Here is a 26,170-nt window from a genome sequence, read left to right on the forward strand (position 1 = left end):
GTCACTTCTGGGTTGGGGTGGTCATTATGGAGAGATGGAGAGCAGGGGCATCTGATGTTCGTCAGAGTCCCTGCTCCACATCAACCATTCAGAACTGTGGGTCATCTGTTTGCTGTTGGAGTACTTCCTACTATCAAAGGGAGGCTGGTGCAGGAGCTCAGGGACAACACAATCTCCATGTAGTAGTGCAACAAATAGGATGAGGTGGGGCCGTGGACCATATGCCAGGGAGCACTACATCTCTGGAAGGGGCTGGTACACTAGGGGAACACCATTCGACGGGATCGCTGATCACCAGGGCATACGATTTCCGTCACCAGGACATACTATCTCTGTCACAGAAACCTGGCGGATAACAATTGGCATCCGTACCCAGAGGTGGCTCAAGGTATCTTCTGTGAATTGTGAGAACCTTGGTTCGATCTTTTCACCACTGTCAAGGATTCACAATGTTAGCACTTTTGCACATTGCCTTTTCAAGCTGTTTCCCCCTCAAGGACATGTTCTGCTTGGAGTGGAACTCGGGATGCCTTTATGCTTTCCCACTTTTAAATCTTGTGCCCTGGGTTCTGAGGAAGTTCAGGAACAACCTGGCCAAGTCATCCTACTAGCACCAAGTTTGGTAAGGTGGTTGTATTATTCAGAGTTCCTGGGCATTAGCATCCGTTCTCCTATCAGACTGCCGCTTCATGACCCAGGCCTATGCAATCTTCACCTCCATGCTTGGAGATGAAACTTTGACACCTGACTGCCTTAAATCTCCCTCTCAAAGTTGTAACTGTAGATGTTATTTTGCCATTGGGACAAGTTTGTGGCTTGGTTCGATACTCAGCAGATTGATTACTTCAAGCCAAGTTATCCCAGATTATTGCTTTTTGTGTTGTTCTTAGCCCAACAAGGACTTACTTTGGACACAGTTAAAGGGCTACCTCTTGGCTATTTCAGCCTTTCTGTGGTTGCTGGATCACCCTTTCGTTCTTTAAATTAACCATTATGAAACGTTTTTTGAAGGGTATGCAACATTTGTTTCCACCCTTTATCATACCTCAGTGGGACTTTAACTTGATCTTCACTTCCCTAATCAGTCAGTTTTCCTCATCGCTATACATCGGCGCGGCAGGTGAGTGATTTGCAAGCCCTCTCCTTCAACCTGCCATACACTGCTTTCTTTTCAGACATGCTGGTCCTGAGAACCCGAGGTTCCTTTCTCCCAAAAGTGGTGACTCCTTTTCACGTTGGGCAAAACTCCGCTTTATGTCCCACGTATAGAGATCTGCACATTGAATAAAGCCAATTTTGTAGCTGTGCTTTGTCTGTGGGCATGAACAGCCTAGAAAGCAACTGACATCAAATCAGGTAAGTGGTGCCTATATGTGATTCTGGAGTGGAATGGCGTTGGTGCATACCAGCACCCTGGGGTATTGCTGAAAGAAATTTCCAGATCAAGTCTGATGCCTGGGGAATATTTAAAAGTTGAGGAGTCTGCGGTTAGATAGAGTAGCTACTAGAAAGAGCATTACCTAACACAGTTTTGTTACTTGTTTTCTTCCCTTTTATCAGCCTCAGCATGCATAGTGACTTCACTCTGATCCCAGTAGTGTTTCTGGAGATAGCAACAGCACTGAAACTGTGACATGATACGGGACGAACTGCTTTAGCCAAGGGCACGAGTGGCGGTGTATCGCTGCTGCTCAATTAGGAACCAAGAAACGTTCCTTCCAACACTTACTGCGGAGATTGCTCACTATGCAAGAATAGCTGTTCGGATTCAAAAGAATATAGAACACTTTATAGATAATTTCAAACCCTTGAACCTCTTTTGCTATTCCTTTGCCTTGTGCGTGTAACAGACAGACAGAGACCTATTTAGATATATATATTTTTTAATTCTTTTTATTGATCAGCTTGTAACACGTGAATACATAGTTCCACAACAGGAACCAACCAGGTCCGCTTTAGCCATATATTAGTACACGCATTTTGTGTCTGAGAAACACAACAACAAACATACCCTCAACCCACCCCCTCCCTTCCCCAGCACTGCAGTTTAGATTGTGAGATACAGAGCAAGATATACATCATAATTATGACAAACCACATTTGCATATCCAACCTTTGCAATCATTTGCTACTCGCACATTTATGCATCATGCCTGCTGCAAGTCAGGGTTCTCAAGTAGGTACACAGTCAGCAGAGCCCAGAAGTCTTTCGGCCTCGAGGCCTCGGTAGTTCCTCTGCATAAACCCCCAGCTGTTCCCTGCAATATATTAGATCTTGGATCCACTTTTGCACAGTTAAAGTAGTTTTAGCGCCCCAGCTTTGTGCCACTGCCAGCATGGCAAACCGGGTCGAGACAGCAACAGTTCGCCGGTTGCGTGGCTTAAGCAGAACACGTTTTCTAGTACAACCTCAGTGAGAACTCTTGTCACTTGATTCCAAAATTTTAATATTTTAGTGCAGCTCCATGCCAGGTGCATGACGTCTGCATCATCTGCCCACATCTTACACAGCATGCATTCTCCCGTAGACCAAACTTCCGCAGTTGACGTGGTGTGTAATCTAACTGGTGCAGATATTTGAAGTGAATGATACAGAGATTGCAGTTTGCCGTCAGACGGCCAGTCAGCTCCCAGCAGAACGTCCACTGTTCAGCGACAATGGGGACTTGAGTACCTCATTCTATTTAATATATGAAGGGTGTTCAGTGAGTTCACGCTCGCTCAGTGACGCATTGTACAGTTCAGTTATCAGACCCCTACGTTCTTCTCCTGCCAACACCGCCTGCATCGCCATCAGTGTTTTTGTTCTATGGATAGTCAGGAAAAATAGATCTAACTGCCTGTCGCACCCTGACTTACGTACAGCCCAGCATTATTACATGATCCCGCCCGCTTGCAGGTCCCGGAGTAACCAGAACTGGCCATTCTTAGACCAATCTCCCATCTGTCTGATCCCTGACGCCCGCAGTCCCCGCAAGGCCGCCTGCTCTTGGGTCGCGGAGATATCCGGGGGTGTAGCCAGCGGTAGCGCCGGGGCATATAAATAATCCTGCTGCGCCCGCTTAGCCAACGTCTTCCATGCCCATGTAGTACATTTAACAGAGTTGATTTCAGGTCTTGGACTGCCCACCCCTCCCGACAGCGTCGCTGCCTTCAGTGGGACTGGATGCACAGTGTTTGCCTCAATTGCGGTATGTGGCAAATACCGCTGCGGGAAGTACCAATAGTGCGCAGCCTGAGCGCACAAATAGTATAACCTCATGTCAGGGGCCTCAAAACCTTCCCGATCTAATGGTTTATGTGAGCACGCCCCAACTGCATCTGGGTTTCTTGCATCCCCAAACAAGAGTCAGTATGGCCGGCTGGAGCGTATTGAATAGTGCAATGTTCAGCCAAATGGGGATATTGGCAAACATATAGAGAAGTTTGGGAAATATCGTCATTTCTTTTTTTTTTATATTTCTTTTTATTAATTAAACATTCATCGGCATAAAATATACAGTACAGAGGAAACAAAGTACACCTTTTGGGTGGCAAAAACATCAATATAGGGTATGGGGCTCGTCCCAATCAATACCACGTGGTGGTTTGCAGATATTCCCTCAGTAGGCATTCCAGGGGGTCTATACCCCTGACCACTTTCTGGGGCACCCTTGGCCACATAAACTGCGGCACCCTTGTGCCACATAAACTGCCTTTTCTCTATACATACACCAATCTACATCTGCTTCCCATGCCTCTACTCTAAGTGGATGTGGGCCTCTCACAATTTTGCAATATTCTTTTTTGCTAGCATTAGTCCCAGCGTGACCCATTGTTTTGCATAGTTGTTGAGGTCTGTAGGTTCCCACACGTTGAGAAGGCATCTCCATGGGGCATGGCCAAGATGGCGATCTAACCAGACGTAGGATTGCATGGCTTCCCGGCCCAGATCCCCCTATCACGGTACCTTTGGCCCCCTGAGTCCAGAGCCGAGTCCTGGGTCCACAGCAGAGAAGTGTCGACAGTGCCGACATCGGGAGAAACTCTCCTCCTCCTGAAACAGCTGCGCCGGCATGGCAGCCTAAGTCGGGAGGTCCGGGAATCCCTGGGTGACCACCGGTGAGATCAGCGGCGGCGGACGAGCTGGGAAGCGCCGACACCGGTGGTCTAGCACCGCCACGGGCATAAGAGCGGCACAGGAGGGGGCGGTGTGAGCCCAGCCCGCGGAGAGGGCAGCAGCACCCCAGTTGAGCGCCCGAGACGGGAGGCGCCAAAATCAAGGTCCGGTCTTGGGGCCTGCGCCGGACCGGGGGCGAGAGTCGGCGGCAGAACGCGAACCAGGCAGCGACCTCGGGTGCAGGCTGAGCGCCGCGGTACAGAGGGGGACTCCACGCTCCCGGCGAGAAGCAGAGAGAGTGCCGGCACAGGTGGCCTCCCGCGTGAAAGGGATGGCGCGGCCCACAGCTTAAAGGGGCGGGGAGCACGGGAAGCGCAAAAATCGAGCTCCCAAGCCCAACTGGACCGGGGAAGCGAGACGGCCAGCTGAGCAGGCAGGCCAACCCAGCATAACAGAGGCCCACCGCCGCACCATAAACAGCCTGCGGGGGGAACACAGGCGCGGCTGGCCCTTACCGTGAGACAGGCTGTGAGGAGCAGGGACCGGTGCTGGTGACGCGAAACTTAAGGCTCAGGCTATGGGGCCTATAACGAGGAGTAGATACCCAGAAGGCCACAACCCGCCCGGACCTCCTCCGGAACTCATCAGGGCTGGGGCCACACAGGGCCACAGCAGCCCGAGGAAGGAGCGAGTGAACACAAGGTGAGGAGGGGCACGGGACTAGCTGGGGTGCCCAGGACTAGATAAGCCAGAGAGAACCGGCCCACGGAGGGGTATTCCAGCACAATTACGGACATGCTCGTCAATGGAGACAAAAGCCCTCCCCCCCCCCTCCCACCCCCACCCCCCCAGCCACGACGGGCAGCACGGGGCAGAAGGACGGAGGGACCCCCATCATCAAGGCCTTCCTCGAGTCCCTCTTCAATATCTTGAGAGAGGACTTTCAGTCCCTGAAACAAGAACTGGCCTGGGAAAAGCGCGAACTTCGCCGGGATGTAGACAGCCTAGGGGATAGAGTAGCGACAATGGAGGAGGCGGACCAGACGCGGAGCGAGGAGGTGGAACACCTACAACAAGAGGTCATCCGTCTCCGAGAGCAACAAGTGGACCTCCAAGCACATGCGGAAGGCCTGGAGAACCGCTCCCGGAGGAACAACATCCGCGTCCGGGGAGTGCTGTCAAAAGCGGAGGGGAACAGCGTGACCGAATATCTGCGGGGATTGTTCAGGGCAGGGATAATATAGGCGAACCTGCAGACTTTGAAATCCGCATAGACAGGGCGCACAGAGTTGGCCTGGTGAGACGTGCGCCTGCCCCCCCGCCGGACATCTTAGCCTTTCTACCTGACTTTCCCCTAAAGGAAAGAATTCTGAAGGAGGCCCGTTTGAAGCAGCCTCTCCACTTTAGGGGCCACCCAGTGGCCTTATACCAGGACCTCTCTGCCATCACCCTGCAAAAACGGAAGGCTTTCCGGGTTGCCACGACGTTCCTACTGGACAACGGGGTTCCCTACTCTTGGGGTCACCCCTTCCGACTCGTCTTTTAAATGGAAGGGAGCCCTGCACCAACTCCGCTCCCTTAGGGACACATGCACGCTCCTGGGGCTTGACCCTGCGGATCACGAACACGAGGGCAGCACATCCCCTCGGCGCTCCCAGGATGGGCCCAAGCAGCAATCTAGAGGCGAATGGCAACGAGTGGAACGACAACGCTCCCCCAAGGCGGTACCCAAACCGGACCCGACCACTATGGCTCGAGAACAAGAGGCCGCTGTACAAGAGGTAGTCTAGGACACTACAGCCGTGCATTGAAGCAGCCACGACACGGGATTGCATTCATCGCTCCACACTGGCAACGAGTGGGGCGACAACGCTCCCCCAAGGCGGTACCCAAACCGGACCCGAACACTATGGCTCGAGAACAAGCGGCGGCTGTACAAGAGATAGTCTAGGACACTACAGCCGTGCATTGAAGCAGCCATGACACGGGATTGCATTCATCGCTCCACGCTCACATGGGCGGGGGGCACGGGCCGGGGGGCCATCAAGGGTCGCCACTGCCACACTACCCTCCACAGGACTTTCCCACGGACCTGATCTGGTTGCTAGGGCCGGGGGATTATGGTTTGCCTTCTTGGGTTTTCAGTTGGGGTCAGGGAGGGGGCAAGGGGGGAGGCGGAGGGGGGGAGCAGGAGGGGGGGTTGTTGGGCGGGGAAGGAGGGGGTCCAGGGACCGGGGGACACAGTTGGGGATGGCAGGTGTCTCAGAGGGTGGGGGGAGGGAGAGGGGGCAGTGGTGGAAGCAGGGAGTCTTCGCCTCGAGTGTACGAGGCAAGCTGAGAGGGTACCACTCCTTAGATGATGACACAAACACTGGGGACTTGGAATGTTAAAGGGCTGAACTCCCCCCAGAAACGTCAAAAGGTTTGGAAATATATTATTGACCATCAGCTCGATGTTGTGGGCCTGCAAGATACTCACTTGACTGAGACGGACGACTCCCGCCTTAAGCACAAACAGTTTCCGCTCATTTACAGGTCGTTCGCATCTACAAAACAAAGGGGAGTGGCCCTTATGTTCCGCTCGACTTTACATTTCCAACCCACAGGAGTACAAAGTGATAGAGGAGGGCGCTGGGTCATGGTGAAGGGCCTCTTGCGGGGCAGATTATGCACCTTTGTTGTATTGTATGCACCCAACTCCGGGCAGAATGGCTTCCTTCACACTCTACTATGTAGGGTCCTGGATTTTGCGGAAGGACCTCTGCTTATTATGGGGGACTTTAACCTGGTCTGGCAGAGGGACATAGACAGCACTCACGCTCACAGATCTGACATGGGCTCTTTTTCTCCAGAGTCACAGCAAAAGTTTTGGATATGGGCCTTTTTGATGCTTGGCGGTTCTTCTACCCCCAATCCAGAGACAACACTTTCTAATCACACATTCACCGCTCATACTCCCGTCTAGACCACTGTTTTCTGAGTCAAGCACTCCGGGGCGACCTTCGCGAGGCCAAAATCTTACCCTTATCAGTGTCTGATCATAGCTTACTCGCGCTGGCCCTCCATTGGGTAGTGAAGAGTAAGTCTGGGCCTTGGTGGTACTTCCCGGCATCCTTAGTCCGGGATAAGATCTCCTGTAACGCTTTGAGGGGTGCCATATCAGAGTTCCTTGTCCACAATGACACGGGGGATACATCGCTCTTTACTACGTGGGACGCTCTTAAAGCTTGCATCAGAGGGCAATGTATGGCACTGAACGCTGCGCTTAACAAACAGCGAGCTCGCGAGAGGGAACAACTGGAGGAGGAACTCTCCAATTTGGAATTGGAACATAAGAAGAACCCTTCTAGGCGAGCATTACGGCACCTTACAGCCATCAGGGGTAAGCTGAAGGCGCATTATAATAACAGAGCGGAATACACTCTGCTTAAACTACGTCGGCTGACCTTCTCTCAGGGTAACAAGGTGGGGAAACATCTGGCTAGGCAACATCGGGACAAGAGGGAACAGGAATACATTGGAGGGATTCGGGACGCTCAGGGCGAACTGACACAGCAAGACGACACTAAGACCGAACTTTTCGGCTCCTTCTACTGGGCTCTCTATTCTGGGGACTAACTAGACGCTGCTGCACAGAGAGACTACTTGCAAACACTACCAATACCTCAGGTCTCAGCGGAGTGGAACGAGACGCTTACGGCCCCTTTCTCGAGGGATGAGGTGCTGGCAGCCATCAAGGCCTTGAAGCCCCATAAGGCCCCCGGGTCGGATGGATATACGGCCATTTTTTACAAAACCTTTGCCTCCGAACCCAGTCCGTACCTAGTACGCTTATTTAATAGCATGGCGGAAGAGGGCGAGACGTCGGGTACGATGGCTGAAGCCCTGATCACTGTTATTCCCAAGCCTGGGAAGGACCCCAGTGCCTGTGCCTCCTATAGGCCGATAGCCCTTTTGAACCTCGATGCGAAACTATACACATTGCCCGACGATTCAATGATCTGATGCCAGCACTCATACACCCGGACCAATCCGGATTCATTAAAGGACGGCAAACCCATGATAACACGAGGCGGATGATACACCTGATTGAAAAAGTCAACAAGTTCAAAATCCCGGCAGTACTAGTGGGGCATGACGCCGAAAAGGCGTTTGACAGGGTGGACTGGGGGTTTCTCTTTCAAACGTTGGCCGCCTTCGGCTTCTCCTCTAAATTCTTAACAATGATTCGGGCGAACTACCTCTCCCCCAGATCCAGAGTGTCGGTGAATGGTCACGCGTCCTCCTCCTTCAGGCACTCCAGGGGCACCAGGCAGGGCTGTCCTCTTTTGCCTCTACTTTTTGCTCTAAGCATAGAACCACTGGCACTTACGTTGAGGGACAACCGCGACATCTGGGCATACCCTTCACTGGGGAAGAGCACAAGATTACTCTTTTCGCGGACAATGTCCTTCTCTCCCTTTCTGACCCAGCCCGATCCCTCCCCCACGTCCAAGCGGAACTGGAGCGCTTTGAAGCAGTGTCGGGATTTAGGGTCAACTATGGTAAATCCTATGTCCTGAATCTCACGCTACCCCAACCCGAGGTCCGCCGTCTCGCGACACTCATACGACTTCCATGGGCCGATTCCTCCATCCTCTATCTGGGAGTCCACCTGACGCCCACGCTGGGGAAACTCTACTCTGCCAACTTCCCCCCCTTTGCTATCTAAGATTCAGGCCGACCTGAACCGTTGGAAACCACTGTTCATATCTTGGCTAGGAAGGATCCACGCGATTAAGATGTCCCTCCTCCCCAAGCTCCTATATTTGTTCCAGGCTCTGCCCATTGAACTTGACGGAGACTTTTTCCGATGAGTGAAATCCATGATGCTAGGCTTTATCTGGCAGGGGGGACGAGCGCGCTTCTCCTGCGCCACGCTACGTAGACTAAAGACAGACGGTGGGGTGGGGTTACCCGATATGCATCTATACTATAAGGCGGCGCAGCTTAGAGTGCTGGTAGAATGGATGCAGCAGGAGTCGGAAAAACATTGGCTACATATGGATCGGAGTGGTGCGGGGAGGACTATCTGGGACCTGGTGTGGAAGGCCAAGAGTGACAGACCCAAAAATGCTTACATCTGTACCCCCACCCGCACCACCCTTAGGGTTTGGGATTCTGTCTCCGGGGACAATAGATGGACTACATTTCCCTCTCCCTTTACACCTCTACATTTCAACCCTGCTGTTCCACCGGCAGCATATAAGGGGCCCTTTGACGCCTGGCGGGAAGGGGGTTGCCTAGCTCTCACACACCTGTTCCACGGCTCTGACCCACTCACTTTCGATAACTGTAAGAGGGACTACGGGGTTCAGGAGCAGGAACGCTACCACCACGCTCAGCTACTCCACTGGGAATTGTCTCCTACAGTGAGGGACGCAGCCTCACGCCCCCTCACAAAGTTTGAAGCCTTTCTGACCAAAACCTCCTCCATGAAAGGGGCTATCGCCTTTCTTTATGGGTCCTACTTGCCACTGCGATCACACCCAGACCCCGATACATGTCCATGTTGGAGGGAGTCCTCCAGCGGGATATTACTGATGCAGAATGGTCACACTTATGGTCAGACATATCCAAGTTTAACCACTCCCTAGACCTAAGAGAAGCACACGTGAAAACCATGATGGATTGGTATCTTCATCCAGCCAAATTGCGTCAGATCTTTCCCGACACTTCCGACAAATGCTGGAGGGGGTGTGGGCTGCTAGATTTTCAACACATCTGGTGGGACTGCCCCATTATTCGCCCATACTGGGAAGAAATTCTTGCCCAAATTAAGGACCTTCTGGGGTACCCCATTCCTACCTTGATGGCCACTACCCTTCTGGGCCTCCGTGACCCTAGCCTCGAACATCAGAATAGGGCGGACAAGAAGATTATGTGGCTTTGTATCGGGGCGACCAAACTCACTCTTGCTGCGGCTTGAAGGAGGCACCGGCCATCTCTCTCTGGCATTCACGGCTCTGGAGACTGTTGAGTCTAGAGAGAATGGCGGACATCTTTCTCAATGATTTCAAGAATTTTGAATTTCGTTGGGTCCCATTAATTAGATTTCTGTCCCAAGGCTTGCCGTCTGCAGTATGCCCGGCGAGTGTTCGATCCCTTCACCTGTTTGTTTTGAACTCCCATTTACAGTACCTTGAAACAAGTCTTTGAATCGCTACCACCACTGGGGGAGAGGGGAGGGCTGCGAGGGTGGGGGGGGGAGCAGGAGGACAGTGGGGGGTAGGGGGTTTTGCTGTTCTTTCTATGCATTCCGCATGAGCTCCTCCCACGGCATTGCCTCCGGGGTATTGCATGCAGCTGGACGCCGTCTAAACTGATGCGGAATGGGAACTTTAAACCTCTGTCTAGGGCATATAGAGATCTACCAACCAGCCAAAGAGGCCTCTGTCAGAATACGGCTGACTCCCCGCTATCAGCTCTGATCACTTGGAGTCCCCACGCACGTCAGGCACTGCATCTGTAGAGGCGTTCGATATCTGTTGGGGTATGGGCAGGACAGCTCTCCTAGCATAAAGGTGCATGTGGGCGGAAGCAATGCTATCCCCTGGGAGGGATGATGTGCGGGATTGTCTCATCTTCTTTTATGCTTTAAACTCAATAAAAATACTTTCGAGAGAAGGCATCTCCATGCCTCCGGACGGAGGACAGACGTGAGTACCTCATTGAGAATGTTGTGTATTTTACTCACACATGTGGCCACATTCCCATATTATATGCATAAATGTGCCCACTTGACCGCATTGCAGTTTGCCGTCTCCTCTCTCCGCTCTTCCCATGCGGACCAAACCGGGTCCTATGATATACACTCTGTGGAGGATTTTTAGCTTGTACTAATTGGCGTCTAGCCGCGATCAGCACCACCCTCGGGGAGGACACTGCCTCTTGCCACTCATCATCCAGCTCAATGCCGTCACACAGCCATTTTTCTCGGAGCGGCCGGAGAGGGTCAGTCATATTATTAATTAGTTTCTTGTAAATTAAAGATATAGTTTCTTCGGGCAGGTGGCCGTCTAGCAGTCGATCCTCAAATAGAGAGGATTCCGTGGGGGGAGGAGCCTGTCTGCATATGTGAACGTAGGGCATGGCAAATCTGTGCATATCAAAAGCATTCCGAGTCTGCTAGGTCATGCTGCTGTTGCAAGGAGGCGAACGTTATCACCTCGCCTTTCACCCAGATGTCTTTGATCTGTGAAATCTCAATGCAGTCCCATTTATCAAACCCTTTTGCCCTCCACAGTTTGCCCAACTACAGTCCCATAGAGGGGTCGCCAGCATGAGAGTTTGGCCCCACCCCAATGATATATTTGCAGCATGCCACACTTGGACCGAGTGTTTGGCCGGCCTGGTGAAGGAGTCTTGTTAGGGCTTCGAGTAGAGGGCCCTATTATAGTGCCCTACCGGTAGGAGCCACCAATCCATGGCTTATCCCAGATCGTCCAGGTGGCCATAAGTGCTGTGGTTAATAGCCGCAAGGTGAGCTGCCCAATAGTATTTTTTGATATCGGGGAGACTAATTCCCCCGTCGCACCAATTCAGTGTGAGTTTAGCTAAAGATATCCGGGGCTTCCCGTCCCATAGTAAGTTCAGTTGCAGGCCCTCGATTTCTTTAAAAGTACGACGCTGGAACAGGGTCCTGGGAGTTCTGTAGTGCGTATGGAAGGCGTGGCAGGGACATCATTTTAAAGAGGGCTGCTCCACCGAGAAGTAAAAGCCTGAGTGTTTTCCAGCTGGCAATATTGCGTTTCAATCTTTGCAGTGGAGGAAAAAGGTTGCGATTGAGATGGAGTGTCTGATCCAGGGAAACAAAAATACGCAGGTAAGTAAAGCCGGTCCTGTTGATCTGGATGGGGCAGCCCTGTGACTGGACAGGTGGGTCACCTTTGAGGACGTATAGGAGTGACTTCTTCCAGTTAATGGAAAACCCCGAGTATCTCCTAAATATCGCCAGGATGTCCAGATGCCTTCAGGGAGGCTAAATACAGAAGTAGATCGTCTGCGTATGGAGAAATACGGTCCTCCCATTCGGGGGACCAACGCAGACCTTGTATCACTAGGTCTTTGCGGATCCATGCCGCGATCAGCTGCAGCGCAAGGGCGAAGAGAAGAGGGGCGAGAGGGCATCCCTGGTGGGTCCCTCTACCCAGGCCGAACATGTCAGATTTCTTATTGTTAACAACGACCTGTGCCATGGGTTCCGAATTTAGGAGCCGCACCCACTGAGTGAAGCCCGGGCCAAATCACAGTTTTGCAAGGACTGCGAAGAGATAGTCATTCGATAGTATCGAATGCCATGCTTGCATCCAACTATACGATTATTGCTGCTTCCTGAATCGTGGATGGCTCTCCCCAACACCCTGTTTACCCTGCACAGGTTCAAGGGGGTGTTTCAGTGCGGGATGAACCCTGACTGATCAGGGTGGACCAAGCTGCTGATCACCTTAACAAGGCGATTTACGAGGAGCTTAGCGAGGATTTTGGGCTCTGCATCGAGTAGGGAAATTGGCCTATAAGAGGCACAGTCCGTCTTCGGTTTGTCCTCCTTATGGATAGTGACTAATGTGGCAACTCATTGATCCATTTGCAGGATACCCAGGTCCCTACTTTCTTTGAACATGCCCAGCAGATAAGGCGCTATTTTATCGGGTTTAAGTATGCACAGCTCAATGGGGATGCCATTGGGGCCAAGAGCTTTTCCGGAGTGCAATGACCTAATGGCTTGTGCTATCTCGTCATTCGTCAACTCCCCTTCCAGAAAGTGACAGTTGTCCTCTGACAGGAATGGAGCTCTATATCTGGGAGTCCTCCTCATGGAATGGCGCAGCGCTGCAGTATACAGCGCTGTAGTGAGTTGGAAATTGGTTTACGATGTCTTGTGGGTCAGTCAGGGATTTACCGTCCGCGCCTGTGAGCTCCGGCACCAGCCTACAAGCCCATTCCTTCTTGTCGAGCCATGCGATCAACTTACCTGCTTTGTCTCCCAGATCGTACATTCTACCCTGCTTTTCCCTCCCCACACTTTTAGCCCTGTCCAAGGTCAATGCTTTGTAATAGCCTTGTTTAAGTTGCAGTGTGTGGAGTTTTTTGTGCGTTACATCAGTTTCTAGCTCTTCCTCCAGTTGCAAGATGTCATTCTCTGCTTCTACAAGTTCTTTCTGTCTTTCTTTTTTTGTCCCAGCAATTTGTGACAGTGCCTGACCATGGATAACAGATTTAAATGCCTCCCATAGGGTCTTAGGGGAGTCCACCGACCCCTCGTTTTCCCGGAAGTAATTGTTTGTAGATTCAAGTAGTGCCTTGCGGACCCCAGGATCTCGTAGGTACCATGGATTAATAGAAGCAATTTTCCCCACCCTTACTTGGCTGAGAACTATCTGCATCCATGCCGTGGAATGGAAGTGTTTGATTTCTAGAATATAATTATGCGGGAGAGACTATGTTGGGCCCGGGAGTGAAAGATATGTTGTATTCTATCTGGGTTGTATGTTCGCCACCCATCCACCAACCCCAGTGCTTCCATGAAGTCAGGCAGCCATCGCTAAGAAGACCAATCTCGCGAGGAAGGTGGCGGTCCAGGGTGCCCGATGCTACTGCGTTAAAGTCACCCCCCACTACCAGAAGACCTTCTGGGATTGAGAGGAGGAGCAAGCCCAGATCTTTGAATGTGTCGCTCTGGAGGCCAGGTGGCACATACACAGATATGAGTGTCAGTGTGGTCCCTTCCCATAAACCTGTGATCCCAATATATCTGCCCCGATCATCTGTCCATGTGGACTCTAAAGAAAGTGGAAAGGAGTTTCTCGCCCTGATACCAACCCCCCTCGAGCTGGGCGTGAAGTCGGAATGTGCCATTAGTTTGTAGCCCCATCTATGTAGAGCCTTACAGGAGTTACCCACCAGGTGTGTTTCTTGGAGAAGGACGATATCGGGGGCTTGCTGTTTAACAGGATAACGCTGCGCTTGACCTTATCCCTGAGCCCGTTGACATTCCAGCTCAGGATTTTTTACACTTTTGTCCCAATGTGTACCCATTTGACTCTGCGTAGCTTTTCGCTTCCTCTGCAAAAATGTCACTTTCTTGCCGGATCAACAATTACAACATTTAGGAACTGTGGATCCCAGTCCAAACAACCCCCATCCCTCCTACCCTACACACTAGGTGCGGAATCTGCCCCAACTACCCCCCACCCTGCCCCCTGCCAGTGGATCTACAACTACCCACTCCCCAACAAGGCAGAGTGCCTGTCCCTCTACCCAACATAGAAGAGGGAACGCGGGTGCAGTCTTACCCTACCGCTCTGTATAAGGATGGAATCCTATTATAAACATTAACAGGCTATACGGACAGCCAGCTCCGGTCACTGCTGCCATATTAAAGTTACCAATGAAAGAAAGTTCAACACCTTACTTTAGGAGTGGTGAGTGACACACCTGGCGGAGTCCACCAGTGACATTCTAATACATGGATCCTGATCCCGGCCTGGTAAATACCTCTTGCAGTGACCCAGTCCATTACAATCTCACCAAGGACTGTTATTCAGTCACTCGTCGTAGCATCAAGTTCTTTCCGATCTGAGCCGCCTCTCTGCATTGTGTTGTTGTCAGTTCTAGAAGAGGGAGGACCTCCGTTGCGATCTCTGTGAGGCTTCTCCACTCGTCGTCAGCCTTCCAGCCTTCCCATGCCTCTTCAGGGGAAGTGAAGAACCACGCCTTACCTTCCGACTCAATACGGAGCTTTGTTGGGAAGAGCATTGCATATTTGATCTCTTTCTCTCTCTGCGCCCGTTTTACTGCACAGAAGCTTCGGCGCTGTGCTTGAACCTTAGTGGTGAAGTCCGGAAAAAAGGAGATTACACTATCGTCCAGTTTAAGTGGCGGGCTGGAGCTCGATTCATGGAGGATGATGTCTCGGTCACGAACTTTGTAGACTTGCGATTTTATTGGTCTCAGAGGGGGGGTGATAGGGTGGGGGGGGGGGGGGGGGGGCAGGTTTAGGCCTTCCTCCGGGAACGCAATGTGTGCGTTCAATGGAGAAGTATTTAGAGAGTCTGCTTCAGTATCAAGTTTTCAACAAACCGATCAGTCGCTGGCCCCTCCGTCCGCTCTGGAACGCCTAAGATACGTACGTTATTTCTTAGGGCCCTACCTTAATAATCATCACGTAACGCCTCCATCTTGCTCTGTTGGTCCTGTAGTTGGCCCACTTGCTGCTTAAGCAGGGCAGTGTCTCTACCCAGCCCGGCCATGGCTTCCTCTACCTCCTTCACCCTGGAGTCCATTTTCCTGAAGTCAGCCCTGATGAGGGATACTTCAATGTTCACTGAGTCTATGCGCGTCTCCAGGGAGGGCCGAACTCCCGCAATGGCAACCATGATGTCCTGAAGGGTTGGTTCCTGCTGCTGAGGTGAGCCGTTTTGGCCGTCTGCTCCCTCCTGGGCGGCGGCATCTTTGTCGTTTTTCATGTTGGACCAAGAAAATTTGGCAAGCTTATTCTGTTTTGGCGTCTTGGATCCTTTCCCACTAGCCATTGTGGCAATGGAGCGCCGCAGGTATGGTCACTAACACCACAGGGAGTCCCAGTACTTGTCGCCCCCTGACCAGGGAAGAGGGGTCCCTGTCGGGTTTCCTAGGCCTCCAACCGCGTGACGCCGGAGAAGCAGGTGGCGGGCGGGGTTGAGGTGCAGAGTCAAACAGGTATGGCTGGTGTCATAATAGGGGGGTCCGCCTCGTCCCGTCCCCCACTTAGTATCCACGCCACCGATAGTCAAGGAGGGAGGGTCCGATTCGCCCTAGTATTGTTGACCAGGACAGGGTGAGTCTAGGCATTCCTGAGAACAGGGGCAGAGGCGTGCGCCCTCCATCTGGATGTCACTGACGCCCTCAAGTCGCGGCCGCCTGGGTTCCCAGGGTCCAAATTGTTCGGTCCCACTCTCTTCCTGGGACAGTGTTGGACTCCCCTACCTTCTCATTGTGGGGTCTAAGGATGTCCTGTCGAAGGTGTCTGCCCGCTTGTTTCACATATGGCCAAGTTTGTCGCTTTCGTGGGCTGCTTCCACCCAGAACAGTGTTGGTTCCAAGGAGCCCCCAGGAATGGCGGGCTAGGAGGTGCTGGTCACCGTGGAGTTACTGAGAGGTGGGCTTTCCAGGTGCCACCCACGGGGGGACAGCGAAAGTACTGGGCCCTCTGGGCCTGAGCCAGGGCCTCAGCCTCTATTGCGGGTGTCCTGGCGATTGCCGCTTAGCAGCGTCGGCGGATGGGCAAACACGGAGAGAGTGCAGTGGCACAGTCTCCCTCAGCAATGCCCGAGGTCCGATATATTGTCTTTAGTGTGCCGGGCACTTTAGTTTATGTCACCCGTTAGTGAGGGCGGTAACCAGGAATCTTCAAGCAGCTGCTTGGAGCGGTGCATACATCAGAGCCGGCTGCTCTTTACCTTAGTAGTGCTTCCACAGGGGCCTGCTACCGTCGTCAGCCTGCCCCGGGCTCTCTGGCGCCGCAGTCTCGATCACCTCACTGCTCCATATAAAGGCGAGCCGCTATCTTACTGCCAGGAGCGCTCGATCGTGCCCGGGGACCTCCGCCGATTCCGCTTGTCATCAGACAGCAAGGCGTCCAATTTGGGTGCTGCGTTCGTTGCGAAGTCGGTATCCCGCTGTTGCTGGGGGAATTATTCGGAAATTGCCAGGATAAATGTAGGATGGGCGGTAAGGGCTTAGGAGACGAGTTAGCTAGCTGCCATTTCCTTCGGCTGCTCAGCCAATATTGTCATTTTTGTTACCGAGATTCTGTCAGCTAGCGAGAGAGGCAGTTTAGCCCACTGCGCCGCTTGCTCAGTGATCTGCATAATGGCTCTGCCATAGTTCATGGAGTACAACCTTGTCAGGGTCCCTATGCAGCCATATCCCTAAATATTTCAGTGGGTCAGTGGGTCAGTGGACCACGACAGCGGGAAATCCAGCTCAACCCAGCCATCAGCGGAAATACTGTTGACTTCGTCCAATTTATTCCTAATACAGAATATATCTCGAATTTCACATATTCAAGCATTAACTCCAGGAGATGCGTGGCAGGCTCGTAAACATAAAGCAGCATATCATCAGCATATAGTAAGACCACAAGAGCTCTTTGCCGAAATCGCAGCGCTGCATGGGCGTGCCTTTGACGAAGTTTACAAGCCAAGGGCGCAAGCGAAAAGAGCATTGGCGACGGTGGGCATCCCTGCCTCGTGCCTCACCTTATTGGAATTACTTTAGAAACCCAACCATTTACTCGTACCCGAGCCTCTAGTTGAATCCATAAAAAAAAAACAGTGGTAGGCCCATTCGCAGTAGGAGTCGAACGCTTTTGCTGCATCAAGCAGCACATCCACTGCCTGAAAATCCGGCTCAAAATAATTAATGTTGGGAAAATAGTGCGCAGGTTGTGCGTCGTCGATCTAGTGGGTACAAACCCAGACTGGTCTAGGAGGATTAATTTGGGTACCAGCAGCTGTAGCCTATTGGCGATCATCTTCGCTAAAACTTTAGCATCTATTTTAAGGAAGGAGAGAGGCCTGTATGAGTCGCACCTGTTCGCTATCTTATCAGGTTTCAATAACGTGACAATAAGTGCTTCTTTGAGAGTGGGAGGTAGTTTCCCAGCGTCGTATGTCTCTGCGAAGACATCCAAGAGTCTGGGCGCCAGTTTGTCTACGTACGCCTTGTAGAACTCACACAGAAGCCCATCAAGGCCCGCTGCTTTGCATCTGGGGAGGATCATCATGGCAGTTTTGACATCGTCCACATCAAAGGGTTGCGTAAGGTACTCTCTCTGACCACCGGACAGCCATCAAGTGTGATATCATCTAAGCATGTGCATATACCTGCTCTTTGGCACAATAAAGTTCGTAGTAAAAGTCCAGCACCACCCTACTAATCTATGAAGTGTAGTGTTGCGCCACCCCATCCCGGTCTAACATTTCTGTTCTGTAGTTCTTTCACCTTGGCATAGCTAGCTTCTGGGCCAACGAACGGCTGGGTCTGCCCCCTCCCCATAGTATCGAGCTGTGCACCTTCCAGATCAGTGTGCCAGTTCTTGGTCAGTCACAAGGTTATTTTGGTGAGTGTTTCTGGAGCCGGGTTCTGCTCATAAACCCTTTCTAGAGCGGATATTTCTGTCGCCAGCTTACTGATTCGACGCTGCAAGTCCTTCAAGACTCCAGCCTACGTGCTGAGACACTCACCCCGGATCGTAACTTTGAATGCTTCCCATAGCACCCTGCGCTATCCACTGTGCCCCTGTTTTCCCTATAGTAAGTTCTTATCGCCTCACCGATGGTGCTCTTAAAAACTGGGTCTGTCAAGGAAGCCTGCTGCAACCGCCACATAAAAGTAGGCCTCTCACACTCAGGGACTCGTAGTTCAAGGAGTACTGGAGAGTGATCCGATAGCGCCTTGGTCAAATGGCTAATATTAACCGCCCATGTACATGCCACCTCAGACGCGAGCCAGTAGTCCAATCCGGACCACGACCCATGTACTGATGAGATAAAGGTGCTTTCTCGTGTCCCTGGATGTCGCAATCGCCATGGTTCGAATGTCCCCTGCTTCCATCAGTCCAGTTAGCATGTCTGATGCCTGCCTGCATCGTGCGGCCCCACTCCCCAATCTGTCAATCTGTCTATGATCACATGAAGGCAGATATTAAATTCACCACCCCAGATTATCTACGCTTGAGGGTACATGGAAATTCGACACCAACATCAACAAAGAAGGCAAGATCGTCCACATTAGGGCCGTATATGTTGACCAGGAGGATCTTCGCACCACCCAGTTTCACCTCCCCACCAGCCCCCCTACCAACCTCCACGCACTTCAGCACCCCCAACTTGCTAAAGCTATCACTTCTCAGAGTAAACACAACCCTCCAAATATAAAAAAAAACATCGCAACATGTGGGGTACTCCCATACTCCCATGTGGGGTGCAACAGGGTTCTATTAGCCTCCAACCGAAGCAGGAGGTGACTGATCAGCACTTCAACATGTGGCATAATAATTCAAACATATATTCAGACATTATACCCCCAAGTGGCTTCCCAGACAAAGTGTAGCCGAACACCCTAGGTCAGCATCAGAAAAATGAACTAATTGTGCAATTACTAGAGTCCATGCCCACACAAAGGTATATGGTACAAAACATATCTGGCCTGGCGTTCACTCATTCCTCCTCCTCTTCCGGATTATTTGACGACTCATGCCGTCTCAGTTTTATCTTTTTCACATGATCCAGTGCCGCCTTGGGGTTAGTGAAGATTTTAAAGTCTCTCTCTGGCCAATTCTTAGGCGAGCAGGGTACAGCATGGCATACGGGATGCCCTCCGATTGCAATAACTTCTTCACTGTGCCAAACTCTCTTCTGGCCGCCTGCACAGTAATTGTACAATCCTGAAAAAATGCCAGCGAGTTCCCCTGGTATTCAATTGCATCTTTTTCTTTGGCCATCCACAAAATGGCATCCTGGTCTCTATAGTTTAAAGTCTAGTAATGATAGGGTGGGGCACTGCACCAGGGACCGGTTTCGCAGCCAAGGAACGGTGGGCACGCTCGACGATGAACATGGTAGACTGGTTCTCTGGTCCAAAAATGTCTCTTACCAATTTCTCTACATAGGTCTCCATCTTGCCTGTGTTGGTGGACTCCGGAAGGCCCGTAATTCTAATTTTATTACGACTGGACCTAGCCTCCAAGTCCTTGTTCTTTGCCTGTATAAGTGCCAGTACTTTCTCCATACATAGGTTTTGCCGGGGACCTCACTTAGACCATCCTCCGTGGCAGAAACCCTCTGCTCAACCTCCCCCATTCTCGCGTTGTTTCTCCAGCTGCGCTGACGTGATCCAGTCTTTAGTTCAGTGCAGCCACATTCACGTTGATGGATTTAAGACTACGAGGGGGGGAGCATCCCCTTGGGCATCAGCCTCTGAATCCAGCGCTACTTTTTGCTGTCACCTGCTGGGCTTACTCATGTCAAACGTGAGGTGAGGTTGGGATTTGTCTGTCTTCCCCATTGTGTACACCGGCAAAACGATTTTGCAGCTCCAAAATATCTGCACAGTCAATACTGCTACGATTGTGCTCTGTCCAGTGCTCCTCCGGGCAAACAAGCGTGTACAGGCCATTGTCCAATGAAAGGGCCTTCTGTGCTTGTGCCGTCACCAATGCAAGGTTTCTATCTGCAGTTGGATAAGGGCTATTGATATTAATTGAAAGATGGTCTACCACCGTTGTGTGCTACAGCGCCAGCTGGGTAATCCGTTATGAGAGAGCAAATCGCCACCAGATCTCTTCACCTCCTCGCTGCAATACCAGTGGCTGCTATAGGTGGTGGTGTCTGCGATACCTGTGAGCTCCGGGCCTCCTTCAGTGCAGAATAATGCTCCCAGTTTAGTGCCCCAAGGAGACGCCCAACAGCACTTTACACTGCGCCATCCAAATTAGCAGGGGGTCTGGGTGGCCTCTAGCTGTAGGAGTCGCAGTGCCACCCACTTCCGCAGGCCCCTGTGTAATGTTCCCACAGACGGCAGCTTGTAGTCCGCGACCTTACACCTGGGCCTGCACCACCTCCGCAGCTGCAGGTTCAAGCCAGGCTGCGCCCCCACTCACCGCACTATGCTCCTGCCACGACAGCTTCACTGCAGGGCTCTTAGCGGACTCCTGTAGGGCAGCTCTGGCCGGCCTCCGCACGCCTCGGTAGCCCCAAGGCGGGTATAATAGGTACTTTCCTCGGGTTGCAGGCACAGTTCCACCCACTCACACCTTGTGCGCCGGCGGTTTCCGCCCCTCCGCCAGTCAGCCCTGTGACCAGCCTCACTGCAGGGCTATGGGGGCCGCCATCTTGCACTCTCACCATCGGGCTCCGTCCCAGCGATTATCGGCGATATGATCCTACGGCTTCAGTATGCAATGTCACCTCTTTGAACCTGATGTCTCGCCGGTCCGGTCAGTCATTTTTGCCACCTAGATGCAGCTGATTTCAAGCAGATATTTGGCGGATTGTAAATCAGCCGGGCAGAGCTGCACTACAGCACACCAATCTTGCCATGCACCCTCTAGCACCCCAGACCTATATAGATATTTGATGTGTGTTTACAAACTTCTTTCCCTGTTCTTTACAGGTATTTAATGTAATTGCAGTGTCTGGTGCCACCTCAGTATTCTTAGACTTGTGTTCCTGTGTCCAGAGTTGCAATTCATGTAGCAGTAAGAATGGGACCTAGAGATTATTTGTAGTAGAGCGTGTAAAATTGTCATAAGTCATAAAGGATTGCCAGCAGTTTTTTTTATGGGAATAAGATTATGTGATCAAATGTAATATTATGCATTACATTGTGTGATGGGACATAGACTTAAAATAAAATTGAGTATGACCCTTTGTACATTGACCTTGTTTATTTGAACCGTAGCAGGTTGAATTGCTGATGTTTGAACAACGAAAATATATACAGCCTACATATATGATTTACCAATTCATAATTCATTTGTGTTAGACTAGATTTAGAACTGAAGGATCATGAAGGAAGCACGGCTCTGTGGCTTGCAGTTCAGTATATCACAGTATCTTCTGACCAGTCTGTGAACCCCTTTGACGATGTCCCTGTAGTGAATGGAACCTCTTTTGATGAGAATAGCTTTGCAGCAAGACTTATCAAACGGGGCAGCAACACAGATGCACCTGACACAGTAACAGGTAAACTTGAGGTTTGTATTCATGTTAAGGCACATGTTTTGCATGTTGTGATTACAGCGTTAAATGGTACACTTATGTTAATTTGCTTTTTCCAAGGTACAAATGCAAAATAAAAACTAATTCATATAGTTCTCTATATTCAGCTGGTTCTCTTGATGTCTTTGAATGAAAATAATGTTGAGTCCTCCTTCTGCAATACCCACACAGCGACTACCATCTAGAGCAAGTCGGGCAGAATCAACCCATTGATAGCCTAGGTATTGTCATCCAGAGTTGTAGTTCTTTGTTTTCAGAGAATCCACCATTGACCTTTTCTGCTGCATCTTACTGATTAGCCTTGCTGACTGGATCTCATCTAGAAGTTTGCTCATGGTTTGTTACAAACTATGCCTTGTGTGCTTGGAAGGCTGCATCAATAGTCCATGTATGGTTGCTGGTAATAGCACACTGAACTTGAACATCCTGTTTAATAAAGTACTATTATATTTTCACTTTGTCAAGGTGGGATTCTGATGCGAGTCTTGAGTTACCAAGAAATTTCAGGCTTGTAATGTAATGTAAGGTGCACTTGTATAGCGCGGCTGTCACCCAAAGGGTATCCTGGCGCTTAGATTACTGAGCATCAAGAAACAAACAGAGAAGGCACGGTCTACTCTCTAGGGAACAGCCTGTTTTTCAGTTCCTTCCTGGAGCAGGACAAGGTGTTCAATTGTCTAAGCTCCAGGGGAAGTGCGTTCCAGAGTCTAGATGCTGTGAAGCTAAAGGATCTGCCTCTCATTCGCACTTTCTTAACATGGGGAACACAGACCAAATATGCAGAGGATGAGCGTAGGGATCTAGCAGGTGAGTACCATACAAATTTCCATTGAAGTACCTTAGGCCCGATTTTGTGTACTGCCCTATAGACAATACAAAGTGCCTTAAAGTGTACCCTTTGTTCAACGGGCAACCAGTGTAGATCCTTAAGGGCCAAAGAGGACAAGGCTCCCTGTGGCCGGTTTAGTGCTACCTTTGCCGCCATTGTCTGCACTCTCTGTAATTTCTTGATCAGAGAGGCTGGGGAGCCCAAAAGCAGTGCATTACAATAGTCTATTCTGCTTAAGACGATGCTCCGAACCACTTGAGATCTAGTGGCAGTGGGCAGAAACGGAAGAATCTTACACAAGGCTCGAAGTAGGGACAGACAGGTGCACACTGTTTTATTCACCTGGGAGTCCAGCTGGAGATTGCTGTCCATCAGTACTCCTAAATTGCACACTTTATTAGTGGGCATTAAGGAGTTATTAACCGGGCTAGGCCAGAAGTCTGTTGGAAAGGGACGCTGAATACGACCTGCCGTACAGCACAAGACTTCCATTTTTTCCTCATTAAATAGTAAGGAATTCATTTTCTGCCAATCTGCCGTTCGATGCAAACAGTTATGGAACTTTTCCAGTGACACTGCATTGTTGCCCTCAAAATTGAAGACAAACTGAGTGTCATCCGCATAATTGATGACATTGATTCCGAACGATTTTATTAAGACAATGAGAGGGCAAATGTATAAATTAAACAGGATAGGGCGGATAGCCGAGCCCTGAGGTACCCCCTGTTTAACATCTCTGTATTGAGAGAAAAAAGGCGGCAGAGTCACTGACTGCTGCCTATTGGAGAGATAGGAATGTTACCAGTCTCACGCCTTGCCCACCACGCCCAGTTCCTCCAGGATCCGGTGGTTAACTGTGTCGAACGCGGCCGATATGTCAAGTAGCACTAAAAAGGCTGTCTGACCACTGTCGGCCCGCATTCTCAGGTCATCCAGGACTGCCACCAAGGCAGTCTCGGTCCCATGTGTGGGGCGAAACCCAAATTGGACTTCGTCCAGCAGCTGGTTATCCTCAACATACTTTGAGAGGGATTTGGTTACTATCCTTTCTAGAATCTTAATAGGGTAAGGTAACAAGGAAATGGGTCTATAGTTGGAGGGACTATGGGGATCCAGTGTGGCCTTTTTTAATAAAGGAGAGACCGCTGCCTTTTTCCAGCAGTCTGGAACTACAGCTGTGGCTACGGATTGACTGCAGATATGATATAAAAGCGGGAAGAGTTTGCCTCCAAACAACTTCCAAAACTTATGAGGGAGTGGGTCCCTAGAGGAACCCGAGGAAACACCAGCAGCAATTACATGAAAATCATCTTGTGAGGGCATCGGGAAGTGGTCCAGGACTGGCATATGTTCCTTATCAATTATACCATTGCTTAATGAGGTAACTTTATCTGTATGTAGGTACCCATCCTCATCAGCCGGGGATTTAAGTCCTGTTAAAATTTTACTGATTTTTTCCTCGAAAAAAATTGCCAGGTTTTCACACAATTCTTGTGAAGCCACAATAGTAGATTTGGCTCAGTCAGGTTAGACAGGTCTCTAACTAAGCTAAATAAAGTTTGTGATTTGTTAGAGGAGTGAAGAATAATCTCCTCAAGGTACTGGTCCTTGGCTTTGCCTATTAATGCTTTATAGGTGTGGAGCAGATTTTACTTAAATGGCTTGCAAGCACAAATGAATAGTACAGTGCTTAAGAAGGTTAAACTCTTTTGCATTAGTATATATACTGCATTTTTTTAGTTATTACTTTATATTAAATTTTAATTTTCTATTGAAACGGAACGTCACCTTCAAGAAATCTTCTTTGACAGTCACAAATATCTGAAAATCTGTACTTAGGTATGGGTTCTCGGGACACATTTTCATATATATATAAATAATTTTCGTTTTTTAAAATGATTTCATAATGAATGCATGCCCCCTGAGCAGATTCATAGTTTAACACTGTCAAATGCTTTTAGCTGAAAGCTAACTTGAATTTTGCTTCAAGAATAGAAAAGCGAGCAGGACAATTTCTCAAGTTAACATTCACCTTTTCAAAGGACAATGGAAGTAGGGAATCTAGGAGCTTTATTGTCTCAGAATGTATAGCAGCATGTTATGTTATGTTATGTTATATGCAATTTTCAAAGCGCTCGTACGCCCGTGGGCTTCATGGTGCTGTCGGGAGGAAGAGATGATACATGTTGCTGTGAAAACTACTACAAATAGGCTTGCTCAAACAGCCAGGTCTTCAAGGCATGTCTAAACGTGAGCAGATCTTTACTATGTCTGAGTGGTAGAGGTAACGAATTCCAAAGGGTGGCAGCGAGGTGATGAAAGCAGCTGCCCCCTTGTCGTTTCCTTTTGAATCGAGACACCACCACTAGTGTTTTCTGGGCAGATCGGAGGTGTTGTGTGGGGACATATTTTGTCACTAGGTTTTTAATAAAAATTGGTCCACAGTTGTTTAAGGCTCTGAAGGTTATACAGCAGGTTTTAAAAGCTATTCTCTGGGCCACAGGTAACCAGTGTAGCTCCTTCATGCCTGATTTAATTGAGTGCCTCTTGGGTTGTTTATTTATGAGTCTGGCTGCTTGGTTCTGGACCAATTGGAGTCTTCTCAAGAGTCCCAATGGTAAGCCTAAATAAATGCTGTTTGAAAAATCTAGACGGGACAGCACCAGGGCTATAGTGACTTGAAAGAGGGCAGAATGTGTGAGAAACTGAGCAATTTTTTTTTATTTTACGGAGCTGAAAAAAACTTGCTGACACCACTGCGCCTACCTGAGAGTGCAGCGACAGATCTGATCTTAAAGTGACCCCCAAGCTTTTTACTGAGGAAGAGCTGACAGGAGGAGTTCCCATATCGGTGGGCCAGAAATGGGGGCCCCAGCTGGGTACGCTTTTCCCGGGCAAGAGTAGTTCCGTCTTGCCCGGGTTCAGCTTAAGGTGGTTATCATTCATCCAGCCTTGGATATGCCTCATGGTCTTCTGAAATTCAGTCACTGCATCAGGTGTATTGAGAGTGAATACAAGTTGTAAGTCATCAGCGTAATTGTACGCTGTGACTTTGAATTTTTTGAGAGAAAATAAAAGGGGACGGAGATACAAGTTAAATAGCAGGGGGGAGAGTGATGAGCCCTGCGGGACCCCACAAATGGAGTGATGTCTGGTAGCCGTGAATGTTCCCAGTTGTACTGCTTGGGTTCGGCCATCAATAAAAGATGCGATCCACCTCAGAGCAGAGCCCCTAAGGCCGGCCTGCTCGACACGGTTGAGTAAGATGTTATAATCAACCGTGTCGAACGCGGCCGACAAGTCGAGCAGTATCAGAGCCTGCTGAACGTCTGCATCTGCATTGGCCCTGAGTGTGTCCTGCACCGCTAAAGTCACCGCCTCAGTTGAGTGGCCCGGACGGAAACCTGCTTGGTTAGGTTCCAGGTAGTTCGAAGTCTC

General features: G+C 50.3%; 1 protein-coding gene across 1 annotated transcript in view; it reads left to right on the forward strand.

Annotated features, from left to right (window-relative positions):
- Window positions 1-26,170, forward strand: part of ANKFY1 (ankyrin repeat and FYVE domain containing 1) — a 505,630-nt gene that overhangs the window by 176,479 nt on the left and 302,981 nt on the right. Inside the window, exon 10 of the mRNA XM_086954801.1 lies at window positions 21,668-21,867. Coding sequence (XP_086810927.1) covers window positions 21,668-21,867 — 200 coding nt within the window. The remainder of the gene's footprint in view (window positions 1-21,667; window positions 21,868-26,170) is intronic.

The sequence above is a fragment of the Lissotriton vulgaris genome, chromosome 2_1 (genome assembly GCF_964263255.1).
Source record: "Lissotriton vulgaris chromosome 2_1, aLisVul1.2, whole genome shotgun sequence".
Classification (NCBI taxonomy): domain Eukaryota; kingdom Metazoa; phylum Chordata; class Amphibia; order Caudata; family Salamandridae; genus Lissotriton; species Lissotriton vulgaris.